The 24,512-nt window shown below is 36.9% G+C and overlaps 1 protein-coding gene across 4 annotated transcripts in view; it reads left to right on the plus strand.

Annotated features, from left to right (window-relative positions):
• Positions 1-24,512, plus strand: part of CNTNAP4 (contactin associated protein family member 4) — a 288,212-nt gene that overhangs the window by 181,545 nt on the left and 82,155 nt on the right. For all 4 annotated transcript variants that reach the window (XM_002761181.6, XM_078358379.1, XM_078358378.1 and 1 more), the window contains 4 exons: positions 5,346-5,495; positions 10,738-10,909; positions 19,041-19,147; positions 22,838-22,957. In XM_002761181.6, the coding sequence (XP_002761227.1) occupies positions 5,346-5,495; positions 10,738-10,909; positions 19,041-19,147; positions 22,838-22,957 (549 nt within the window). The remainder of the gene's footprint in view (positions 1-5,345; positions 5,496-10,737; positions 10,910-19,040; positions 19,148-22,837; positions 22,958-24,512) is intronic.

Genomic DNA, 24,512 nt, shown 5'->3' on the forward strand with positions numbered 1-24,512 from the left:
CACTTAAAAGTTATGAGTAGTGGGACTGATGCATAGAATTTTCATTTAGTTACACGGTATCATAAATGAGAAGAAAATTCAAATTCTGTGACTTCTCCTTCTCTTTCCTGTTTCACAGTGGCGTGGCCTTTAAAAGGGGCCAACCTATCATCAGACATAGAAATGGAAAGGAGTTGTATACTTACAAAACAATTAGAATCTAATTTAAAATTAGGTAGAGTTAGTTGAAATGAGTTAAAGGGATCTTTTGTGATTTAATCTGAGTAATAAATTCCGTTGACAGGTATTCAGTCTCTTCATCGTAGGTAAATAATGTTTGTTACTAAGGAGGCTTGGGGAATGCTTTCTGAAGGTTCCCTCACAAACATGGCACAACTATTCCAATCACAACCTGCAACCCGCTAGCTTGTTAGATGAGTGTACTTAAATGTGTGCCAAATTACAGAGTGGGTTGCTTTGGCAGTCTTTTGTTCTTAATCTAGTTTTTGCTTCTCTGTGGACAATAGGCGTCCCGAGTCTTTTACTTAATCCTGTTGCATGCTTATCCAATGACTGCCCAGAGCCCTGCTACTCAAAGTGTGGTCCCTGGACCAGCACTGGCTCAGTGAAATACTTGTTACTAATCTATGATGAGATAAATGTAAAAATGGAGATTAAATACCTAGAAATTGATGAAAGGAGATCACTACAACATTTAAGCATATGGTTAGTGGGCTTGTATTTTATGTCTTATTTATTATTTTATTTTAGTTTTTAAAATTTTAGATTCAGGGGTACAAGTGCAGGTCATTACATGGATATATTGCATTGTGCTGAGATTTGGGCTTCAACTGAACCCATTACCCAAATAGTGAACATAGTACCTGATAGGTAGTTTTTAAATTCTTTCCCGACTCCCTCTCCCTTTTTGAAGTCCCCAGTGTCTATTGTTCTCATCTGTAAGACCATGTGTACCCAACGATTAGCTCCCACTTACAAGTGAGAACATGTTGTATTTGATTTTCTGTGTTTGTGCGAATTCGCTTAGGATAATAATCTCCAGCTGCATTTATGTTGCTGCAAACAATGTTATTTTATTCTTTTTAATGGCTACCTAGCATTCTGTGACGTATATGTGCCACATTTTCTTTATCCATTCTGTCATTGCTGGGCACCTAGGTTGATTCCATGTCTTTGCTATTGTAAATAATACTGCAGTAAACATGTGAGTGCAGGCATCTTTTTGGCCAGTGGTCCCCAACCTTTTTGGCACCAGGAACTGGTGTCATGAAAGACAGTTTTTCCATGGACTGATGTGGGGGGATGGTTTCAGGATGATTCGAGCACATTACATTTATTATGCACTTTATTTCTATTATTATTATATTTTAATATATAATGAAATAATTAAACAGCACACCATAATGTGGAATCAGTGGGAGTCCAGAGCTTGTTTTCTTGCATCTACATGGTCCCATCTTGGGGTGATGTGAGACAGTGATCATCAAGCATTAGATTCTCATAAGGAGTGTGCAACCTAGATCCCTCCCATGTGCAGTTCACAGTAGGGTTAGAACTCCTAGGAGAATCTAATGCCACCACTGATCTGATAGGAGGAGGAGCTCAGGCAGTAATGCAAGTGATGGGAGCAGCTGTAAATACAGATGGAGCTTCGCTTGCCTGCCTACCAGCCACTCATCTTCTGTTGTGTGACCTGATTCCTAACAGGCTACAGACCCAGTATCAGTCCATGGCCATGAAGATTGGGTCCCCTGTTTTTGGTAGAATGATTTATTTTCCTCTGGGTGTAGACTCGGTAATGGGATTGATCCCTTGGATAGTAATCCTATTTTTAGTTCTTTGAGAAATCTCCAAATTGCTTTCCACAGAAGCTGAACTAATTTACAGTTCCACTAACAATGTACATACAGTCATTCCCCTTTTTTTCTGCAACCTTGCCAAAATCTATCTTTTTAGTAATTTATTTTCATCATATTTTATAAAAGTGTCAATTTGCAATAGATCAGAAGATAAAATGTTCTTCCCTACAGATAGTTTGAGAAGAACTGTCTGAGACCAATGGAAAGCCTAAAACAAAATAAGAGAAGTAGAGTCTTGCACACAGGGCTTTGAGAATGAGGTGGAGGAGAAATGCCAGGGGCAGGTGGTAGACTGGGAAGGGCCTGTACATGTGACACAAAGAGCATATGAGAAATTTCACTCTAAATGGGGGAAATATGTCTTAAAGGAAGCACTGGATGACAAATCTAGGACATCTGATTTATTTTAGTCCAGTCCTATATGATCAAGGATTACATAACTCTATTCAGCTGTCTATTTCAGAGTCTACTCTTAGAAAATGTGTCTAAAAGTATCTAACCTACATTCTTCCTATTCCAGTTTTCAGGCCTTTCCTATTATCTTTTACAAATCAAATCAGAGTTGGGTCTTCGATAATCTTTTTTGGTTCATGGATACGATCTAAGAGTGAGCATCTGTGTCCTGGCTAAAATTTGTGTTAGAATAAATATGTCTGTGGCAAAGCCATGTAGTCACCTAAGGGAGCTTTGATGCATTTTTCAGTCAAAATGCATGTGGTAGAAATTGCTTGAGGAAATAAAAGAAATTATATATATCAGAAAAGATATTTGCATAAAATCAGTAAAAAATCTAGGCAAAACCATTCAGGACATAGGAATAGGCAAAGACTTCATGACCAAAACACCAAAAGCTTTGGCAACAAAAGCCAAAATAGACAAATGGGACCTAATCAAACTCCACAGCATCTGCACAGCAAAACAAACAGTCATTAGAGTGAATTGACAGTCAACAGAATGGGAAAAAATTTTTGCAGTTTACCCATCTAACAAAGGGCTGATATCCAGAATTTACAAAGAACTCAAACAAATTTACAAGAAAAAAACAAGCCCATTCAAAAGTGGGCAAAGGATATGAACAGACACTTTACAAAAGAAGACATACCTGAGGCCAAAAAACATATGAAAAAATGCCCGTTATCACTGGTCATTAGAGAAATGCAAATCAAAACTACATTGAGATACCATCTCATGCCAGTTAGAATGGCGATCATTAAAAAATCTGGAGACAACAGATGCCGGAGAGGATGTGGAGAAATAGAAACACTTTCACATTGCTGGAAGGAGTATAAATTAGTTCAACCATTGTGGAAGATAGTGTGGCGATTCCTCAAGGACCTAGAAATAGAAATTCCATTTGACCCAGCAATCCCATTACTGGGTATATATCCAAAGGATTATAAATCATTCTACTATAAGGACACATGCACACGAATGTTCATTGCAGCGCTGTTTGCAATAGCAAAGACCTGGAACCAACCCAAATGCCCATTGATGATAGACTGGACAGGGAAAATGTGGCACATTTACACCATGGAATATTATGCAGCAATCAAAAACGATGAGTTCATGTCCTTTGTCGGAACATGGATGAACCTGGAGACCATCATTCTCAGCAAACTGACACAAGAACAGAAAATGAAATACCGCATATTCTCACTCATAGGCAGGTGTCGAACAATGAGAGCACATAGACACAGAGAGAGGAGCACTACACACTGGGGTCTGTTGGGGAGAATAGGGGAGGGACAACGGGGGGTGGGGAGTTGGGGAGGGATAGCATGGGGAGAAATGCCAGATGTACGCGATGGGGAGGAAAGCAGCAAATCACATCGCCATGTGTGTACCTATGCAACTATCTTGCATGTTCTTCACATGTACCCCAAAACCTAAAATGCAATTTAAAAAAAGAATCACATGTAATATCAGAAAAGAGGCTGTTGGGTTTGGTAGATTGCTTCTATTTTTTGTTTACTAATTTCATCTGCAGAATCACAGAGTTGACTATTCAAATGAATGTAAAACTGACCGGTAAATTCATGACAAAGACACTTAGATTTCTTGTCCCTGCTCCGTATTTAACTACAGAGCTCCTTGTAGAATCGATTGCCTGTAAGAGGAAGTCTGTGCATTCTGATGGATTCATGACACTGGGACTTCCTTAGAAGGGACTAGAGATTAATTTTAGAGATGATAAGAATACCTTGATTTTTGATTTTAGCAACTTTTGACTTTATACATATATACACATATATATATGTATAAACTTGGAAAATATTTAAGTAAATAGAAACAATCACATTTTTCCTTCATAAAAAACTACTGTTTCCATGTAAGAACATTTCTGTTCAGTCCCTTCTCTATTTATATGAGAATATAATTAGAATCATGTGCAAATATATACAGAGTTTATTCTCATTGTTTATTATAGTTATATTCTAAAAAGTCTGTGAACACTGAATTAGGGAATACTGAACGTTTGCTCCTAGGGGAAATACAGAGTAAGGTTCCTAGGAGCCTAATTTTGTTTTATGTGTGTTTCTGTTTAAGGATGTCTTATTTAATGTAATGCTGTTGATTCATTAACATTGGACTTACTGCCAACAGCGCCATAATTCATGCCTGAATGAAACTTAGCTAACACATGCATTTTCTCTAAAAGACACATCAGCCTTCTTGCTCTTAGAAATGCTAGATAACACTTCAGCATGATGTTTGGGGGCCATTTTAAACAGTTAAAGCACCAACAAACTTAAAAAAAATTTAAGGAAAGTGTTGCTTATAGTATGAGAGCTAAAGCAGTAAGGGAGAACATTGCTCTGTTCGAGTGAGGGCCACTCGAGTTCTTTACTGCTCTGTACATGTCCTCAAATGACTGAGATAGCCCCTTCAAATATTTAAGATTTGAGAGTTATAAGTAAGTTTCAGTGAGGAAGCAAATTCTCAAATATAAAATCTACAAATTATGAGGGTCAATTGCATATAAATAGGTTTTCATGGTGTTTTATCTTTTAACTTTATGTTATACCTGTAAACTTTCACTATTAATAGTTTATTGCAATATTTTTATAATAATTGATGATATCAGTTGCTAAATATTCTATTGTTCTATAAAATGATGGTTATACAAATGTGCGGAATAGTAGGTAAACTATTTTATTGGATATACCTTTGAATTTTGGGAATTCTTAAACCCTTTTTTCCTAAGAAGAAAATTCCATAGATGGAAGCTAAAATCAATCTCTGACAAATAATTGAACTATTTTAACCATCCAGGATTGTCCAGGGTTGCCAATTTTGGAATGCCCTGTTTTCCACATAGAGGATGCTGCCTTCCCATTTGTCTCCCTTTACCTGTTGATGTCATTGTTTTTCATTAATCGAGTTAAGTACTGTACCCGATTGAGTGATGTGTGTATTGCTGTTTGTAACCAACTTCTTATAGTGTTCACTACTGAGAGAGAGCTCTAACTGATTTCATCTCCCCAGGTGTCGGATTAAATGATGGGCAGTGGCATTCTGTCTCTTTATCTGCTACAAAGAATCACTTGAATGTGGCGGTGGATGGCCATATGGCTTCTGCTACTCCTCTGCTGGGGCTTGAGCAGATTTATTCAGGTGGCACCTATTATTTTGGAGGTAAGAATAGGCATCAGACTCTTTGAGCAACTGAACCATATTTGCATTAGTGCCCCTGTGTCCTGAGGAAGTCATTATGTTTTAACCAGTATGAATACTAAGGAATAATTGTTCACTGTCTTTGACCATGGAAATTTTGGGTGGATCCAGTAAAAAAATTCTGACCTGAAGTGCATTTCTGCAAGGTGGACTTACTTATGTTTACAATTTCTATAATGAGATTGATTTTAAGTAGGCCACCCTCTTCAGTTCTTACCTTCAAACCTTGTTATATTTTCCTAATGTTAAATGATCCTTATATGTCTTCTTCTGATTTTATGGGCTAATTTAATCGCAGTGTTTTCTTGATTATGCCTCTTAGCTCCTTCAGAGCATCCCTACTGCTTCCCTACTGTCCAATGCAGAAGGACAATATTATGCCAATGGTCAAATAATTTAACTTAATTAGCCACAGCAACCTCTTCTCCTTGCTAAGCAATAATGCACTGTTACATTTGATGAAATCAGGGCATCAGCCTTTGACACCAGCTCATCTCCCTTAGAGAACAAAAGCAAATGAAGCGTCCACCTGCCCAGTGGATGCTTGTTTAAACTAAAAGCTTGGAAAAGAAAAGCTAAAAAATGGAAATGAATTTTTATCACTGCCAAATTAAAACAAATGTTCTTCTCCATTAGAAATGCAATGTTTTAAAACCGCCAGCAGTAAGACTCACTTCGAATCGTGTTGAGGTATTTCTTATATCTGCATTGTTTTGTCGCTGTTATGTTGCATTTTAATAATTGCTTCTATCTGGAGTCATTTTTTGAATTTGATAGAGGTAGCCCAGTCTTTATTATTCACTAATAAAATACAAATTCTTTTCTAAGTATTGACAGTGAGCACACAGTCCATGAATCAATTTGTAGAATCCTAAAAGCAAAGAAACAAACAAAAAAACTGCTACATAATCCATTACTTTAAAAGGCTGCTTAGGGCCAACAATCTGAAAATATATAATTGCTTCCTTTACTGAGATGCTTAAACCAGGCTGCTTATAAAACCCTTTGGAATATATGATTGATTTTATGGCAATCCATAGTAGCACAGTCTTTTAATAAACAGTAAGATATATGGAACAACTTAACCAAGAGCTTTCATTACAAAGGAAGAGATTTAGAAGCACTAACAGAGATAAGGAAAAAAAATAGGCCTATTGTTAAATGATGCAAAATAAAAGACTGGATAAAATTGTTTGTAAATCATGAAAACAGAATCATCATTCTTCACATATTTTATGTCCTTCATGTTCAGGTTTAACAATGCCTAGCTAGTTTGTATAAATTTTTACTCTAGTGATTGCTTTTATTCATACTGTAATGTTATTTTAGGTAAAATATATCACATATGTACTCTGTAATTTTGCTTGTTTTATTTTGATACATATAATATACATCATTTTTTAACAAATATTTTTGAATAGTTTTAGGTTTACAGAAAAGTTGCAAAGATATAGAGAGTCCTGCACACCCTACATCCAGTTTCCTCTATTGTTCACTCCTTACATTATATATACGTTTTAAAGATTACTAACAATTTTTCTTAAGTACACACCTACCCCTGTGTCCTTCTCCTAAAGACAGATTTTCAATGCATGTCTGTCCCTTGAATCGTGTCTTTCAATTTCCCATGTAAATGCTTTCCTGAATTTGGGGTTTATTCTTCCTTCATGTTTATTTTAATTTTACATCTGTTAAGGTGTTTCTAAATAATATATTGTGAGAGCTTCCACAATAAAATTCCAACTTCAGGGTTTTCCTAAAAAATTATGAATCTCAAGTTTACTGAGGTATGTTTGTTTATTCGATCATTTTTTCAGTTGATGTTCTTCTGTATCAGAATGTGCTTGACCTTGGCATTATATTGTGTTGATCATTAAATACAAGCTCTGCAAAATCCAGGCCACCCTCATATTCTCAGGGCTGAAAGCAAGGGGCCGAATGACAGCAGAGGGCCTGCTGCCCAAGTCTGCCCTGCTCTGCCCAGCCTTGTGTTTCCAGAACCAGGTTAAGGAGATCCATCTTCCAGGAAGCCCACATAGGGGTTTTGAGCTGGGAATTGTGGATCCTGGGAGTGAACTAGAGGGGAAAGAGTTCTAATTGGACACATCATCTTTTCCTGTGAGGCATCCTGGTACCATGGGCTAGAGCATGGCCGGAGGAAGGCTAAAGTAGGCTCCCTAAAATGCAGGACTGGCACAGGGACCTGGGTGGTACAGGCAATGCGGTGATCAACTCTTGCCTATTTTAGCTGAAAATCCTTCATCCTGGGAACAACCACCTCTCCCCAGTCCTGGGCGAACTGTGACAGTCATTGACCCTGGAAAGTTCTGTGTAGATGAGACTCCTCTCTATCACTAGGATCTGTGTTGTCTAGTGGAAAGTATTTTTTAGATAATTCTTCAGCCAATTTATGTTCAAGTAAGAAGTTATTCCATGTTGTGAGACACATCTCATCAGTTCTCCTTCTCTCTAAATTTAACCGTAAGTTTCCAGTTATAATAGCTCCACTCTGTACCAGTCTAGACAGTGGCTGTCATGCTGGGAGAGTGGGCTGGTCCTGAACTAGCAGCCCTCTATATATCCCATGCCAGACTTCTAGTATCTGTCCATCACCTTATTAGTCTTTACTTTTTTCCCACCCTCAAGCAAGTGCTTTTCGCAAAGTGAGACTGCATTGTGGTGGTATATTCTGCTCAGCTTTTATCATTTATAAATTGCGTATTTTACATTTAGATTGTCTAGATTAAGGATGGCTGAGTGTCTGATGTCTGTAAATTCCCTTATGGAATCTTTTGCAATGCCTAACATGCCATGCAGCACAAGCTGGGGATACTGTGTGCAAAATTCTCACATCCCCCTCCCTTGTGTAAAGCAAACATTCTCCATCAAATGAACTGACTACAGCACTGTGAAGTCTAACCTGACATCTCACTTCTGCTGCAGTGACATGTAGAGATAATTTATCTGTTATCCTCAGAGGTGCTCAACATGCTGACTGCCTCCAGTAATGGATCCATCCATTAATTCAACATTAAGTATTCTTCAGAAATCTTCCTATTTTAGGACTTTCATCTCGAATTGGGCTCAGTGCTGAACTTCTCTCTGGTACTGCATTATATTAACTTGTTGCTGCCTCTTATCATAGGCTAATGACACTAACCTGGGTTGAACCCCTCTTTGTTCCTAGAATCTCTTGCTTATTGAACACTGTAGCTAGGAATATGAAGTGCCTCATGATAGGATAGCGTGCTTTCTGTAAAATTCCATGATCTTTCCTTGTGACTCTGGGTTTGCTTAGTTTTGTTCCCTACAGGCATATTGCACAATTTATTTTATTCTGAACTAGTTTGAGATATGTCAGGGAACACCACCTGGAGAAAAGAAGATTAGCAGAGTTATTTATATTCCTGGCATATTGTAGTTGCTTCAAAATATTATTGAACTATTATCCTTTCAGTTTTTACCCTAACATTCTTAATTGGCTAATAAGTCATCCAGAATACATACTGAGATTATGGTAACCATATCTTACACTACAGAAGAAATTTAAGCACTGGAAATGTGTGTAGTACCATACAATAAATTAATACTCAAAAAGCTTTGATGAATTTTTCTTGATATATTAAATTTGAAACTTCAAAGTCTCCATTAGGTTAAAATAAAATCTTTCAATGTGTCTGATAATAGTTTTAAATTTGAATGCTGTCCTTTACTTGCTATGTAAATGTATTTTGTCAGGAAAACAAAGCATTAAGGAAAAATATTATCAGTGCAACAATTTAATTATAATGGAAATTCACAGGTAGAAAAGGAGTGTGGATTGTACAGGAAGTAAGAAGTTGCTGACTCACTTCTTATTCTTTGAAATTGTGATAGTGGTTGATGACTATCGTGGCAAACAAAGATTAATGAAAAATAATATAATAACCACCGTTCTACTCTCTATGTCAGTGGGTTCAATGGTTCTGCATTTTAGGTCCCACAAATAAGTGAGAACATGTAATGTTTGTCTTTCTGTGCCTGGCTTATTTCACTTAACATAATGATCTCTGGTTCCCTCTGTGTTGTTGCAAGAAGCTGGGAAGTGTAGTGGGAGTTGGGGAGGAGTGGGAGATTGTTAATGGGTACAAAATATAGTTAGAAAGGATGCATAGGACCTACTGTTTGAAAGCACAACAGGGTAGCTATAGTCAGTAATCACTTAATTGTACATTTTAAAATAACTAAAATAGTTTAATTGGCTTGTTTGTAAAACAAAGGATAATTGCTTGAGAGGATGAACACCCCATTCTCCGTGATGTGATTATTTCATATTGCATGCCTGTTTCAAAATATCTCATGTACCCCATATATATGCCTACCATGTACCTATACAAATTGAAAATTGTAATATATGTATTCATACTCCATAAACTTATTTATTCCACTTGGATAAAGAAACATTTAGAATGTCATTAAACCACAGACAATAACGATGAATTTTATATCTATTATTTAAATAATTATAAACAAGAGTTATATAAATGTTAGTATAAAAATCAGTATAAATAAAACATTTATACTTTGAGGCAAAGAATAAATAAAATCAAACTGGGAAATGTTTTTGATATTCAGTCATCAAGACTTACCAAAATCCATGTATTTATCCTCTCAAGCATTTATCCTTTGTATATAGGAAAATACAATAATTAATTTGATAAACAGTTGGTAATGTTATTCCAAGTCAAGATAACCCATTTTTTGAATAGTTAGCTTTATAAATACAAAGGCATTTCACCATTATTAAGGTATCTTTTCTTATACATAGTACATATTTTCATCTTTTATGTTCTCTTAATTTTGCAGTTCAAAATACTATGTTCCCATCTGTAAGTTATGTATAGTTTAATATTGCTGGGTGGCATGTTTAGGATTCTGGAGCTAATGTGTATATTTTTCAAATCTAGATCAAACTAATATCCTTGCACATTATTATAATACCAGTGACTACCTGTGAATACTATGTAACTAAAAAATTCTTTGTATGAATTTCAATTTGTAATTTAGATCAAACTAATGATGACTGCAGTCATTATTCCCTGCTTGAATATGGAAAATAATCATGTGCCTTTTAATTTTATTTTTTAAAATGAAGTTGTCTATGATACTGAATTCTGATTCATTATGATGTATATTGGTTTAATTTTGTTTTTGTTTTTATCAGGTTGTCCTGACAAAAGCTTTGGATCCAAATGTAGAAGTCCACTTGGTGGATTTCAGGGATGTATGAGGCTCATTTCTATCAGCGGCAAAGTGGTAGATCTGATTTCAGTTCAGCAGGGTTCCCTTGGGAACTTCAGTGACCTTCAGATAGACTCATGTGGCATCTCAGACAGGTAAGGACAATCTCACTTCATTTCAACCTGCTGGTGTAATTTTAGATGAGTATAGATGTATCAAAAATATGTCACTAATCTCAATATATTAAGGCACCTGAATAGTAAAATTGATCATCAAATACCAATAAATTTGAGACTGTGTGGTTAGTTATTAAACTGACATTTGATACCCTGACAGTGGAATATTTTCCAAGGCAGAGGAATTCAAGTGCTTGCAATTTTCCTAATGAGCCTTTTTGAAAACTCATTACCATCTTCTCTGCAGGGAAAATAAAAATGAACTTCTCCTCTGGAGAAGGTTGGGGGTGTGGTATTGATCAAGATACAAGGATGATCAAAGAGTTGCAGTAAGAGCATCAGTACAGGACATGACAAGGCAGGACTTGAGAGTTAATTGTGGAGGACAGATAACCTTAAAAATAATATATCTGTATTTTTGAGACAAGGTCTGGCTCTGTTGCCCAGGCTGGAGTGCACTGGTGTGATCTTAGCCCACTGCAGCTTCTGCCCCCTTAGCTCAAGCCATCCTCCTATCTCAGCCTCCCAAGTTGCTGGGACTATAGACATGCAACACCACGCCTGGCTAATTTTTATATTTTTTTTCTGCAGAGACAGGGTTTTGCCATGTGACCCAGAATGATCTTGAACACATGAGCTCAAGCTATCTGCCCACTTTAGCCTCCCAAAGTGTTGGAATTACAGACATGAGCCACTATACCCAGCCAAAAATAATAATTAATCATTAATAATAATTGAAACCTGTGGTTAGGGATGAGCAACTATAGCTAAGTCATCTTGTCAGTCATGCTTTAATATCAAGGCTGTTAATTTTATTTATTGAGTTTAAGGGAATGTCATAACCGTTACAGATTAAACAATTTTTTAAACAGTGTGACAAAATTAGCTTCAACTCTGTAGTAATGTTCAATATGTATTTTGAATAAATACATAAATTGTGAGCATCAAAAGTAACTTTTTACTTTTATGAAACATTTTGTCAACAAAAAGACTCTTCTATTTGTATACAACAGACTACTCAGTAGTATTTGTCAATCCTATTTTGAACGCTAATACTTCATTACATCCAGAAAACAGTAATAATCATATTTAACAATAAGAGTAGAAGGACATACTTTCCTCCCCACAAATTGTTTCTTTAAAACCATTTGCAGAGTAAACGATTCTTTTTCTTTTTTTTGAGTCGATGTTTTGCTCTGTCACTTAGGCTGGAGTGTAGTGGCGTGGTCTCAGTTCACCACAACCTCTGTCTCCCAGGTTCAGGCGATTCTCCTGCCTCAGCCTCCCGAGTAGCTGGGATTATAGGCATGTGCCATCCCGCCCAGCTAATTTTGTATTTTTAGTAGAGAAGGGGTTTCTCCATATTGGTCAGGCTGGTCTTGAACTCCTGACCTCAGGTGATCCACCCACCTTGGCCTCCCAAAGCACTGGGATTACAGGCGTGAGCCACCATGCCTGTTGAAAACAATTCTTTCTGTAATGAAAGATGATATGAAAGAGAGAATTTAGACATTAAACCTCAAAAGGGTTGATTTGAGGATTGAATGCCTTCTGGGTCCAATTTTTTGAACTTGTTCATAGTTACAACCTTAACAGCTCTGGAACCTAAAACCTGATTTGGGGGAGGACACACAGTGAAGCTTCCTGGGCCTGGCTTCTCAATATGAGGCTTGCTTACAGAGGCAGGGACTCCCCAGCCCCTGATGGGGAGCAGCCATCAGGGAAACTGGCAGGGAGAGGGTCAGTCATACTCACGGAGTGACAGTGCATGTTGACTATTTCAGGTTGCAGAGCATTCATTGGTACAAGTATATCTACCCTTTGTCCTGTGTAAACATGTTCTGTAACTGCCATTTTATATAAGGACTCCCAGTTGCCTACAATCTGAAGGTACATACTTTCTGTAAAATAGAGGACCATCAGCACAATTGGAGAACATAGCACTTTAGTACCATAACATAAAAATGCTTTTTTCAGAAATAGCAAATTTTGGATAGATCTTGACTACCCATGTTTCTTTTTAAAAGATGCTTTAGGCTAACAGTAACCCTAACAATCTTTAAAAAAAATAGCAAAAATCAAAGTAACATTTGCGTACCTTCTAAATTTCCATGTGTATCTCTAAACCTATTGCCTTATACTAGAAGAAGATTTATATTTAGTTTGGTCTTATATACTATACCTGCTGACATAGTATCCCAACATGGATGGCATCCCATACATTAAATGAACCTTTAAAAAAAAATCTGTATACCAGGCCTCATGCTAAGCACTTAACATGAATGAGTGTTTAAATCAAGCCTCACAAAATCTCTTAGAACCTGTTCTTAATAGTGTTTGTTTTCTAGAAATGTGGAATCAGATGTACAGAGAGAGTAAGTTGGCTAACATGACATGGCTAAGAAAAGCCATAGCCCACCCTCTAATCCAAGCATGCTGAATCCACGAAAGTCCCCTAAATGTTTGCCTGCCATGCCATGCAGCCCCTCTGGGTGCAAGTTAACATTTGGGGTGGTTAATATTTAATACATGCAAAATAAATATATCATTTGATGGTTTAATAAACTATAATTAAAAACAAGCAGTAACATTAAAAACATTAACAATCTGACAGGAACTTCATACAGGTTTTTAAAAATTATAATTGACTTTAAGTTGGCTCAGACCTACACACAAGGGTGTAATTACAAATACACATGCATGCTCGTATTCATATTACATTACGTGGCTGTTCACACACACTCTCTACACATATGCGCCATTGTGTTTCCACATATTTTTTCTTATGTATGCACATTTGTATACTCATTCACATAACCCAAAGCTTCTTAACACATTCACACACCATTCTTACACACATTTACTCAACTCCTCAGATATTTTTACTCATGCACACTCATACACATGCACATGACCATCCTTATGCACTTCTCCACTCATAAGTCCTACCCACACTTCTTACATTCACATGTTCCTTATACAGAGTCATTCAGCCACCACACATACACCTAGAAGACCTCCCCTCATCCTCTGTGGACATGCAGCAGGGTGGCCCTCAGTCCAGGGACTCTGGAAAGGGGTGGCTGATGCATGAGTACAGAACTGAAAAGGCAGCTGCTGTACAGATACCCACATCTGGGGCCAAAATGTGAGTGGGGCTGGGGCAGGAGTGATAGCTACTAAGACAACAATTCTTATGAAGTTGCTTGGACCTAAAACACTTATTAAAGGAAATTGTTTAGTATATCATTTGTTCTCAAAGGACGCCTGGGCTACAGAGACCCCTGACAGGAACCAAGGGGCTGTCAAGTGACAATGTCCACCTCGTGACCTCAGCAAGCCCAGCACCAGCTCCTGACTTTCTTGGCTCCAGCCTTTGCATGTCATAACTTGTCCTTCCAATTCACCCCTACTACTCTGGCCTCCAGCCTCCATGGCACCATCCTCCATCCAGGCCCATCGTTTTCCTCCTTCTTTCTGGTGGAGTTTCTATCTTCCTACTTTCCCTCCCCTTTTCTCCATGGAGCCCTCAAGCCTGCCCTTTCTTCCTTATGGTTACATGTGGCGTTTATTCCAGCTGGTTTGAAGATCATGGTGTTATTCTGCCTCCTGTCATACTGAAGGCATGGCCCTTTTGAAGGCCAGGGTTAGGGATATGAGGAGCTTGGTTCTTGTCAATATCAAAATTTTGAGGAAGAATATAAAATATGACTTGTGATGGTCATCATTACCTAGCACTCATAGGCACTTCAGTTTGTTTTCCTAAATGTGATAATGTGTAGAGTTTACTTCAATATTAATTCCAGCCAATCTTTACATTGTATGAAAGCTTTTGAAATTTACATTGAAATGGAAAGGGAATCAGGAGACATCAAAATCTTACTATCACTTTAGTTGTGGGTATGTTGATGTAAGTTTGTTAAACTTCACAAGCAGTGGAAATGATGGCTATATCCAAGGAAAAAGCTTTAGTGGCTGGAGAAAATGGGTTAATGAATTGTGTTATCCTGAACCGGAGTGAGTAGGGAGGAGAAAAGTGTAAAATACAACTGTTTAGAACATTGGGTGAGAATGAGTACTATGTCATCATCAGTTACTAGCAGAAACATTGCTGTAATATAATGACTTTAAATAAAATCCACAATTTAATCTTTCACATTTGAATTAAAAATATGAAAAATCTAGTCTAACAAGAATCAAGAAACATTGACTCAGTTGGTCTTTTTGAAGCAGATCAAACAGAAATAGCATGTATGTCACAATCAGTTAAGAGTCATTCTTTTGGATTTTAGGCAAAGCCACTTAGATTGAATTCCTTTTGAAATGTAGTTGGAGGTTTGCCAAAGAATAGGCTTTGGTTTTCTGTTCCTGCGTTAGTTTACTATAAGTAGTGGTATGTAGCTCCATCTGTGTTCCTGCAAAGGATGTGATCTCACTCTTTTTCATGGCTGCATAGTATTCCATGGTATATATGTGCCACATTTTCTTTATCTGGTTTATCATTAATGAGCATTTAGATTGATTCCGTGTCTTTGCCACTGAGAATACTAATGTAATGAATACAGCATGTTCTTATTTACAAGAGGAGCTAAATGATGAGAATATGTAGACATAAAGAGGGGAACAACACACATCCTGGGATCTGTTGGAGGTTGGAGGGTGGGAGGAAGGAGAGGATCAGGAAAAATAACTAATGGGTGCTAGGCTCAGTACCTGGGTGATGAAATCATCTGTACAACAAACCCTCATGACACAAGTTTACCCCATAAAAAACCTGCACCTAAATTACCCCTGAACTTAAAATAAGAGTTAGAAAAAAAAAAGACATAAAATACCCAGTAGCTTAAAAAAAAAAAAGACTTTTCTGAATAATCTCGTTTAGGTTTGATTACTGAGAATTGTTATTGTTTTAATATTAAAATCTCCTTGGTTTTATGCACTGTCATTGATTTGAAATGCTTAAAATTAAATAAATCGTGATACATTTTTGAATAAATTCCTGTGAATCTATAAAAATGCTAAATATAGGTCGGGCGCAGTGGCTCAAGCCTGTAATCCCAGCACTTTGGGAGGCCGAGGCGGGTGGATCACGAGGTCAAGAGATCGAGACCATCCTGGTCAATTTGGTGAAACCCCGTCTCTACTAAAAATGCAAAAAATTAGCTGGGCATGGTGGCGCGTGCCTGTAATCCCAGCTACTCCGGAGGCTGAGGCAGGAGAATTGCCTGAACCCAGGAGGCGGAGGTTGCGGTGAGCCGAGATCGCGCCATTGCACTCCAGCCTGGGTAACAAGAGCGAAACTCCGTCTCAAAAAAAAAAAAAAAAAAAAGCTAAATATATATAAATTTAATGAATATAAAAAGATGCCCATTATTAATTTTTGGTTTCTTATAAAGCAGATTGTAAAGTAGTATTTCTTTATTTTTATATTTATGAATATATATACATATCTACATGTTTGTAGTGGTCATTCATACACAGTGAAATTGCCAACGGCATTTCTTTTTTGTTTCCTCCTAGATTGTTTAATTTCTGTACAGTGGACATTTCATTTTCTTATAATTAGGAAAAATACATAATGTTTTTAGTTAAAATTGGAAACAATTCTATAAGCAATCATGAAGTTTCCATCCTTCATTTTAATAAAGGGGATAGCAGAAACCCTATTATGAATATATTCTTGGCAGGCTTTGTAGTTCATTTTTTAATTGGGGATGAATGAGGGCATTTAAAGCCTTGGCCTCTTGGTATGTTTCATTCTGGATTCTAAAAGGTATCAGTAATTTGATCAGGGTTATTTGAGTCCATACCACAGGTTCCCAAACTTGGTACACGGGCTATTTTGTACATGATGTGCTGTCTGTCTCAGTAACTTTTTGTTTTGAGATGGAGTCTCACTCTCTTGCCCAGGCTGGAGTGCAGTGGCATGGTCTCGGCTCACTGCAACCTCTGCCTCCCGGCTTCAAGCCTTTCTCCTGCCTCAGCCGTCCGCGTAGCTGGGATTACAGGCATGCGCCACCATATCCAGCTAATTTTTTGTACTTTTGGTAGAGTCGGGGTTTCGCCATGTTGGCCAGGCTGGGCTCAAACTCCTGACCTCATGATCTGCCCGCCTTGGCCTCCCTAAGTGCTGGGATTACAGGTGTGAGCCACTGCAACCAGCTGACTTTACTGTGCCTCTGAGTGGAAAGATAGATCTAACACTTGGATTTAAAAAGTGGCTTAGCTATGAATAGCTTAATAAGTATTTATTTCCTTACAGCTGGCTAACAGTGTCAGTGAGATGAGGCCATCTGTGTTTTCTTATTGGTGCTTAAAGGAGTTAGCATTCTACCTACCCAGAGGCTGGGAGACAGGGGCTCTATCTTTCTTAATGATTACATTTCAAAGGGGTGGTTCCCAGGTCCTTGAAGGACATTGCTGTGTTGTAAAACTGGCAAGAGGCTGGGAGAAGATTTACATCTTAAAGGGACAAAGAAAAAATTGATCACTGTAAGTTTTCTTAAGTAAATGCTCTAAGATAAGGGAGTCCAAGGCCTACAGTCAGCAAGAAACCTATTTGAACTTTGGTTAAGCTGAGGGGAATGTTGGTGCCACTTTAGTCCTTATAATGAGGGGGAAAGAATCCATAATACTATTTTTTCTGTTAAAATTGGAAAAATTATATAAGCAAAACAGGAAGTTCTCATCCTTAGTTTTACTAAAGGAAGTGGCAGAAACCATATCACAAATATATGCTTGGCAGGTTTGTAGTTTATTTATTTGTTAACCTCTAATGAATGAGGGCATTTAAATCTTGATCACAATGTATCTTTCATTCCAAATTCTAAAGGCATCAAAACTCTGATCAGGGCTATTTGAGTCAATGACAAAAGTTTCTAAACTTTTTTTTTTTTTTAATCTATGGTGTGCCCCTAAGCCGAAAGACCTTCCTAACACTAGAAATATATCCCTAACCTTAAAAGGTGGTTTAGGTCCAAAAAACTTAACAAATATGCCCTAACAGGTTAGGAACCCTTTGAAAAAAGTAATACAAATTGTTGGAAAAAAATAATAATTTTATTTTGAGTTAAACGTAGTGACTTAGTGTTTAGGCATGTGTACCTATTGAACACTGCTCAGTTTTTCAAAACTTGAAATCAAATCAGACTCCAGAGCTGGGCATGGTGGTGAAAGCCTGTAATCCCAGCTACTCCAGAGGCTGAGGCAGGAGAATCCAGGAGGCAGAACCCCTGCTTGAACCCAGGAGGCAGAGGTTGTAGTGAACCAAGATTGTACCACTGCTCTCCAGCCTGGTCAACAGAGTGAGACTCTGTCTCAAAAACAAAAATAGAAACAGAGAAAAGAAAGATCAGGCACCAGTAGCCTCATTTTTTTGTTCAATGCTGATTTCACATGGCACTTGCTTTTTAAAACAATCAGTTACTGAAACCCTGCTCCTCACAGATAGGATGTGATGAAAAGGAATATATGATGATCTAATGTTGAAACGAAACCACCTCAAGCTAGTTAGTAAGTCACACAGTATCCGATAGATGTTGAGTACGACAGACATTTCTCTTGAAAACTTAAATTATCCTGGGAGTCTCTATGAGTTCTGATTTGCACCTTACAGCAGCACCCCAACACACTGCTTGAAATCTGAGTCTATGCTGTATCTTCTCCTACATTCCTAGAAGTATCCCTCAAGTGAAGGAAGATATTTCTCTGTGTTCCTTTTTCTTTTCTACTTTTATTTTTATTCCTTCTCCTTTCAATGTTCGAAAAATGTAGCAATTCAATGTGATAAAAATGTTATTTCATGGATGCTGTTGATATTCCTGGCAACATGTTGAATTGTGTTATGTCTCTTAGGGCAAATGAAGGGCTCTGATACAGTGAGACATGTTGAAAATGAAGTAATCGCGACTACCTGAGAATTGGCTGAAATCTGATGAATTTATTGATCTAAGCTTTAGTTCTGTGACTAAAGTGATTAACAATAGACCGAAGCATCATTAGTCATTGTGTTAGAGTTGATGTGTGTCTTTCTCGTGACCATGTGTAAATGGTCAATACTTTAAGATGTCTGAAAACGGAAACTGGTGATTTTATCTGAACATCCTTGTAGGTGTTTGCCCAACTATTGTGAACATGGTGGGGAGTGTTCCCAGTCTTGGAGCACCTTTTATTGTAACTGTACCAATACTGGTTACAGAGGAGCTACTTGCCATAACTGTAAGTGGAACATATCTGCTTTTTCTTGCCCCTGTGATGGTTTTTTTGTCCCATTTCCCTTTTCATTACCGTGTGTATATATGTCCGTGCTGTGCAAACTTAGCATCCAGTTGTTAATCCACACCTCATTTCATAAAGTAGTCAAGATTCCATGTAGAAACATATAATATGAAATAGGTAAGAAAAAAGTAGAATACCTGGCAAAGGGAAAATACATATAGAAGATGAAAGGTAGATAAAGATTGAAAATAAATTACATGCAGAATGTGAATTTAGTTATCTTGTTCTGCTACTTGATTTGGGCCAGCATTTTGACACTAAACTTTCTAGAAGGCACAGTACAAGTGGAAACATGATCAGTTACCAAATTCTTACTATTCATACAATGAAACAGAGATTCTCAGAAACAGCCCTGGTTGGACTTGGGGCAGGGTGATTTTTGGTATGCAGATTTAGATATCCAATGGAGACTAGATGTCATAGTCTATTTGGATAGTTGTAACAGAATGCCATAGCCTAGGTGACTTATAAACTGCGGAATATATTTCTTATGGTTCTGGAGGCTGAGAAGATCATGATCAAGATGTCAGCAGATTAGTTGAGGGTGTGCTTCTTGATTCATAGACTTCCATCTTCTCACTGTGTCCTCACGTGGTGGAAGGGGTGAGGAATCTCTCTGGGATGTCTTTTTTTCCTTTTTTTTGAGATGGAGTTTCATTCTTGTTGTCCAGGCTGGAGTGCAATGGCACGACCTCAGCTCACCGAAACCTCCGCCTCCTGGCTTCAAATCATTCTCCTGCCTCACCCTCCGGAGTAGCTGGGATTACACTTGTGTGCCACCATGCCCAGCTAATTTTGTATTTTTAGTAGAGATGGGGTTTCTCCATGTTGGTCAGACTGGTCTCAAACTCCCGACCTCAGGTGATCCACCTGCCTCAACCTCCCAAAATGCTGGGATTACACATGTGAGCCACCGTGCCTGGCCTGGGATCTCTTTAACAAGGGCGCTAATACCATTCATGAGGGCATCACTCTCATGGCCTAATCACTTCACTAAGGGCCCACCTCCAAATACCACCATATTAGGAATTTTCAGGGGAGGAGACATATGAATTTTGAGGGGACATAAACCTTCAGTCTATTGCACTCGATAATCCTTACGTTTTCTTGCCCCACCTAGTTAATGAGGGTGATAAGGAAAAGGATGGTAGATAATGATTAAATTATGGTGGTAGATCAATAGTTAATTTTTATTCAATAGTTTCTAAATGTCAGGTACTTATCTAGTATTTTATATATTCTAACTCTTTTAATTCTGATGGTCATCCTAGTACGTGAATACAATTATATGCAACTTACTTATAAAGTAATAGATATTAATCAACTTGTTCTAGCTACTTAAAATAGTTGAGGCAGAGTGAGGATGTGAAGATGTGGCATTATCTTCTAGAGCCTGCGATAACAACCAATGTCCTTTTTTTTCCTGTATTACAAATCATGCATTTTTTTTTTTTCTGGTGAAATGCATGTGTTGAAAGGCTCATGTTATTTCATTGGCCAGTTGTTCCAGCGCGTATTACGGGAAGACCAGAATGCCCATCCCCCTATTTTTCCCTATTGTTACTGACATTTCTGAGCAACTAAACTCCTAGTATCATCTCCTATAGCCTTGACTTAAGGCATGGGTATTAGGTACAAAGCCAGTAGTCTCATCACCTTTGGTCTATTACTCTGTACTCTGCTTTGTGCTCCTGCCAGAGTTGAGATTGGAATCCTGGGCTCTCAGCTCTGGGGGCCTGCACAGAGGACCCTCAGAAGCCCTGATTTGGTGCTGGGAAGGACATCAAGAGAATCTCTCAGTTATACCACTATTGCTGGAGTCATTCCTGGGCATGAATTGTGTATATTGAGGTGCCTCATAAGATTTTTATGAAGAATGTTTGCTGGTGAGAAAGCCACACCTCACCTGTACCAAGAAGCCACCACCTCACCTGTACCCACATGCCAAGTTATCTGACCCAGGACACCCAGCTAGTGGAGGGACAGTACTTTTTTATATATCCTCCATTATCCCCATGTAGTAACTTACTGAAAACAGAGCCTTTCAGTGTTTTCACTATTCATTTTAATTGTTATTAATGACTGAATCTAAACATAAACCAAACAACTCTGAAGACAAAAATTAGATAATAAATAAAGTTACTTTCATCTGTGACCCACAATTTGATCCAATAATTGAGTTTAATTTTTTAGGTTCTTGAGAAGACAGCTCTAACAGAGCTGAAGGTTTTTTTTTTTTTTTTCCTGTAGCTATTCTGAGAAATGGAGCCAGATCAACAGTCTTGGTTATAGTGGAGGGCCGGAGATGGGGTTTGTTACAAAGCCTTATTAGGAAATAATCATTAAACAGCCATGATATAAAAATCAAGCCATATACATAAAGCAGAAGCCTTTCCAAGTGTTCTCATCCAATCCTTTTCCACAACTGCAAAGTTATGATGTTCTGCCAAACTCTTTCAAGGACTTTATGAACATATGCTTGTGTACATAGAAATGTGTGAACTGGTCATTTTTACATGCCCACTTCAGTGCACAAAATGCAAATGTGACTGGAAAACGATCCATGCTTATTTCTCTATCAGTGTGGTACATAATAGGAACAAAATAAAACCATCACACCGTGGAGAAGTGTGGAAGTAAATTTATATGATTACTTGAAATCCTGGTAACATTGAACAAATTAGCCATATTGTTTTGTGTTGTCTAACCACTCATTAACATAATTTTCAAAACTAAAATAGATTCCGGGATGAATATTCAGGGGATTGTTTATTTCTCATTTCACAGAATAAAATGCTTAACGGAAGTTCTCGTTATATTTGGCCAAGTGCTCAATGAGAGGTGTGCGTTGTACACAAGTGTTAATATGAAACCTTGTACATGGCAAATATAGTATTATATAATTAAAAACATCCAAACATCCTATTATGGATCTAAATACATTGAAACCACTTAAGGACATGGTTCATACAAGTATTTCTTCTGCTTTGAATTTTAATGATCTTGATTCTCATTATAGAGCATGGGTGGGAGTTTCTTCAGTAAATTACTCTAAAAATTATTGATGAGGAGCTTTGTGAATGATATTTGTTTTATAAAAAACATTTTATCTATAGTTAATTTTCTGTAAGAATGGAGTATAGTTACAACAGGATTAAAATGTTTCTATTGTATAATTATTGGCTAAGAGCAGGTTATTTAATGAGGTTACACTGTTGTGCTTTAGACATTAGGTTATTAAAAGGTGCTGCTAGAGTTAGAAAATCCAAAATGTGTGCTGCAAGATAAGTTATGACATTGTACATATAAGACTCTAACATTGAACACCTGTCTTTTCTTTCCTTGTTCTTCATAATGTCAAAGTAGCTAAATTTTGATTTTGGCCAAGTGATTTCATTTTCCTTTAGTGATTAAAAAAAGTCAGAAAATCGTCCTCATTTTTCCATCAAATCACCTTCATCCATATTAATTTGTTAAAAGAATGAGTTTTATTTTAAAGTAAGTTTTGCCTTTTCTCCTAGTCAGTAATGTACATGTTAAATTTCAAGACTTGCAGTATTTCATGTCCAAATTAAAAGTTAAGAGATTCATTTCATGATACTCCATTAATGTTGGTTCTTTTTTTTAAAGCTATCTATGAGCAGTCATGTGAAGCCTATAAACACAGAGGAAATGCTTCAGGGTTTTACTATATAGATTCAGATGGAAGCGGACCCCTGGAACCATTTCTTCTATATTGCAATATGACTGGTGAGTTAATCAGCTTTTATTTTATAGTTAAATTTGCATGTATGTTTTAAATACACAAAATTAAAATGAAATAAGCAGAATGTTGACCTAATTTGCAACTTGATTAAAATGTGTGTTGTTCCTTAGAAGAACTGAAAATAAATCTTTAGAAAATAATTAAAAGGTAATGATTTTAAATGTCTCTTTTGGTATATGTGGTATCTGTCTAAAACATCTAATAAGAAATGTTTCCAATTATGTCCCCGAACAAGAAGGATAGACCATTTCTGGGAGAAGATTGATACATGTAAAAGCTTTGAACAATATTTACTTTTTAAATGTATGTAAACATAAAGTTTACATCTTCTTGAATTCTTTACTTACACAAGTTTACATAAAAATTAATAATCATGGAAAATGTGTTTGATGAAATTCAACATTAATCCTTAATTTAAAACACCCCACAAATGATCAATAGAAGGAAGTTTTCTCATTTTGATAAAAAGTGCCCACCAGAATACCTTACAGCATATATTACAGTTTATAGTGGAATTGGAAAGCTTTTCCTCTCACCAGCATTAATACCATTCTCTTCACTATTGTATTGGACGTCCTAGACAGTGCAATAAAGCAAGAGAAAGAAATGAAAAACATACGTATTTCATTATGGGAAAAAAGACTAAGAGTCTCATTATTTGTAGTTAATCAGATTATATATTAAAATACTCGGAACAATTTACGGATAAACTATTAAGATTAGGATTGTCATTGTCAAATATAAAATTTTATTTTTGTACATCAGCAATAAAAGTTAGAAAATATGCTTTTAGGAGATCATATTTTCAATAGCATAAAAAATTCTCAAACATATGGTAGTAAATCTAATGAGAGATGTGCAAGGTTTCTACACAGATAAGTATAAAACACCCTTTAGATGACCTAATATCCTAAATAAATGGAGAAATATAAAATGTTTACTGATTAGAAGACTCAATATTGTATAATATCAGTTCTTCCAAACAAGATATTGATTCAGTGCAAACCTAAATTAAAATTCAAGCAGAGTGTTTGTTTGTAGATTGGTGTGATTATTTTGGTGAAAATCAACAGGCATAGTCTAAAATTCATGAGTAAATACAAAGAGACAAGAAGAACCAAGTCAATTAGTCCTGAAGGATAAATTTAAAGGGTTCCACTCTGCTAGATATAGGCATTATGCTGATATGCTATGTACAGCTGTATGTAGCTGTCTCAAAGATAAACAAATAGACCAATAAAAACAAAATAGAGGATTTATAAACACACTCACTCATATATGGATAATTGATTTATTGCCAAAGTGGCATTGATACATAATGAAGGAAAGATGGTCTTTTCAACCAGTAGTGCTGATGGAAATTGTACTTAAATGTCAATAAAAGGAGTACTAATCTCTACCTCCTTAAACACACACACACAAATAAATTCTAGATGAATTGTGCTGTCCAGCATGGTAGCCACAAGCACAAGTGCCTATTTAAATTCTAATTTAATTAAAATTAATTACAAAACAAAATGACTGCATTGTAAAAATTTT

Source organism: Callithrix jacchus, chromosome 20 (genome assembly GCF_049354715.1).
Source record: "Callithrix jacchus isolate 240 chromosome 20, calJac240_pri, whole genome shotgun sequence".
Classification (NCBI taxonomy): domain Eukaryota; kingdom Metazoa; phylum Chordata; class Mammalia; order Primates; family Cebidae; genus Callithrix; species Callithrix jacchus.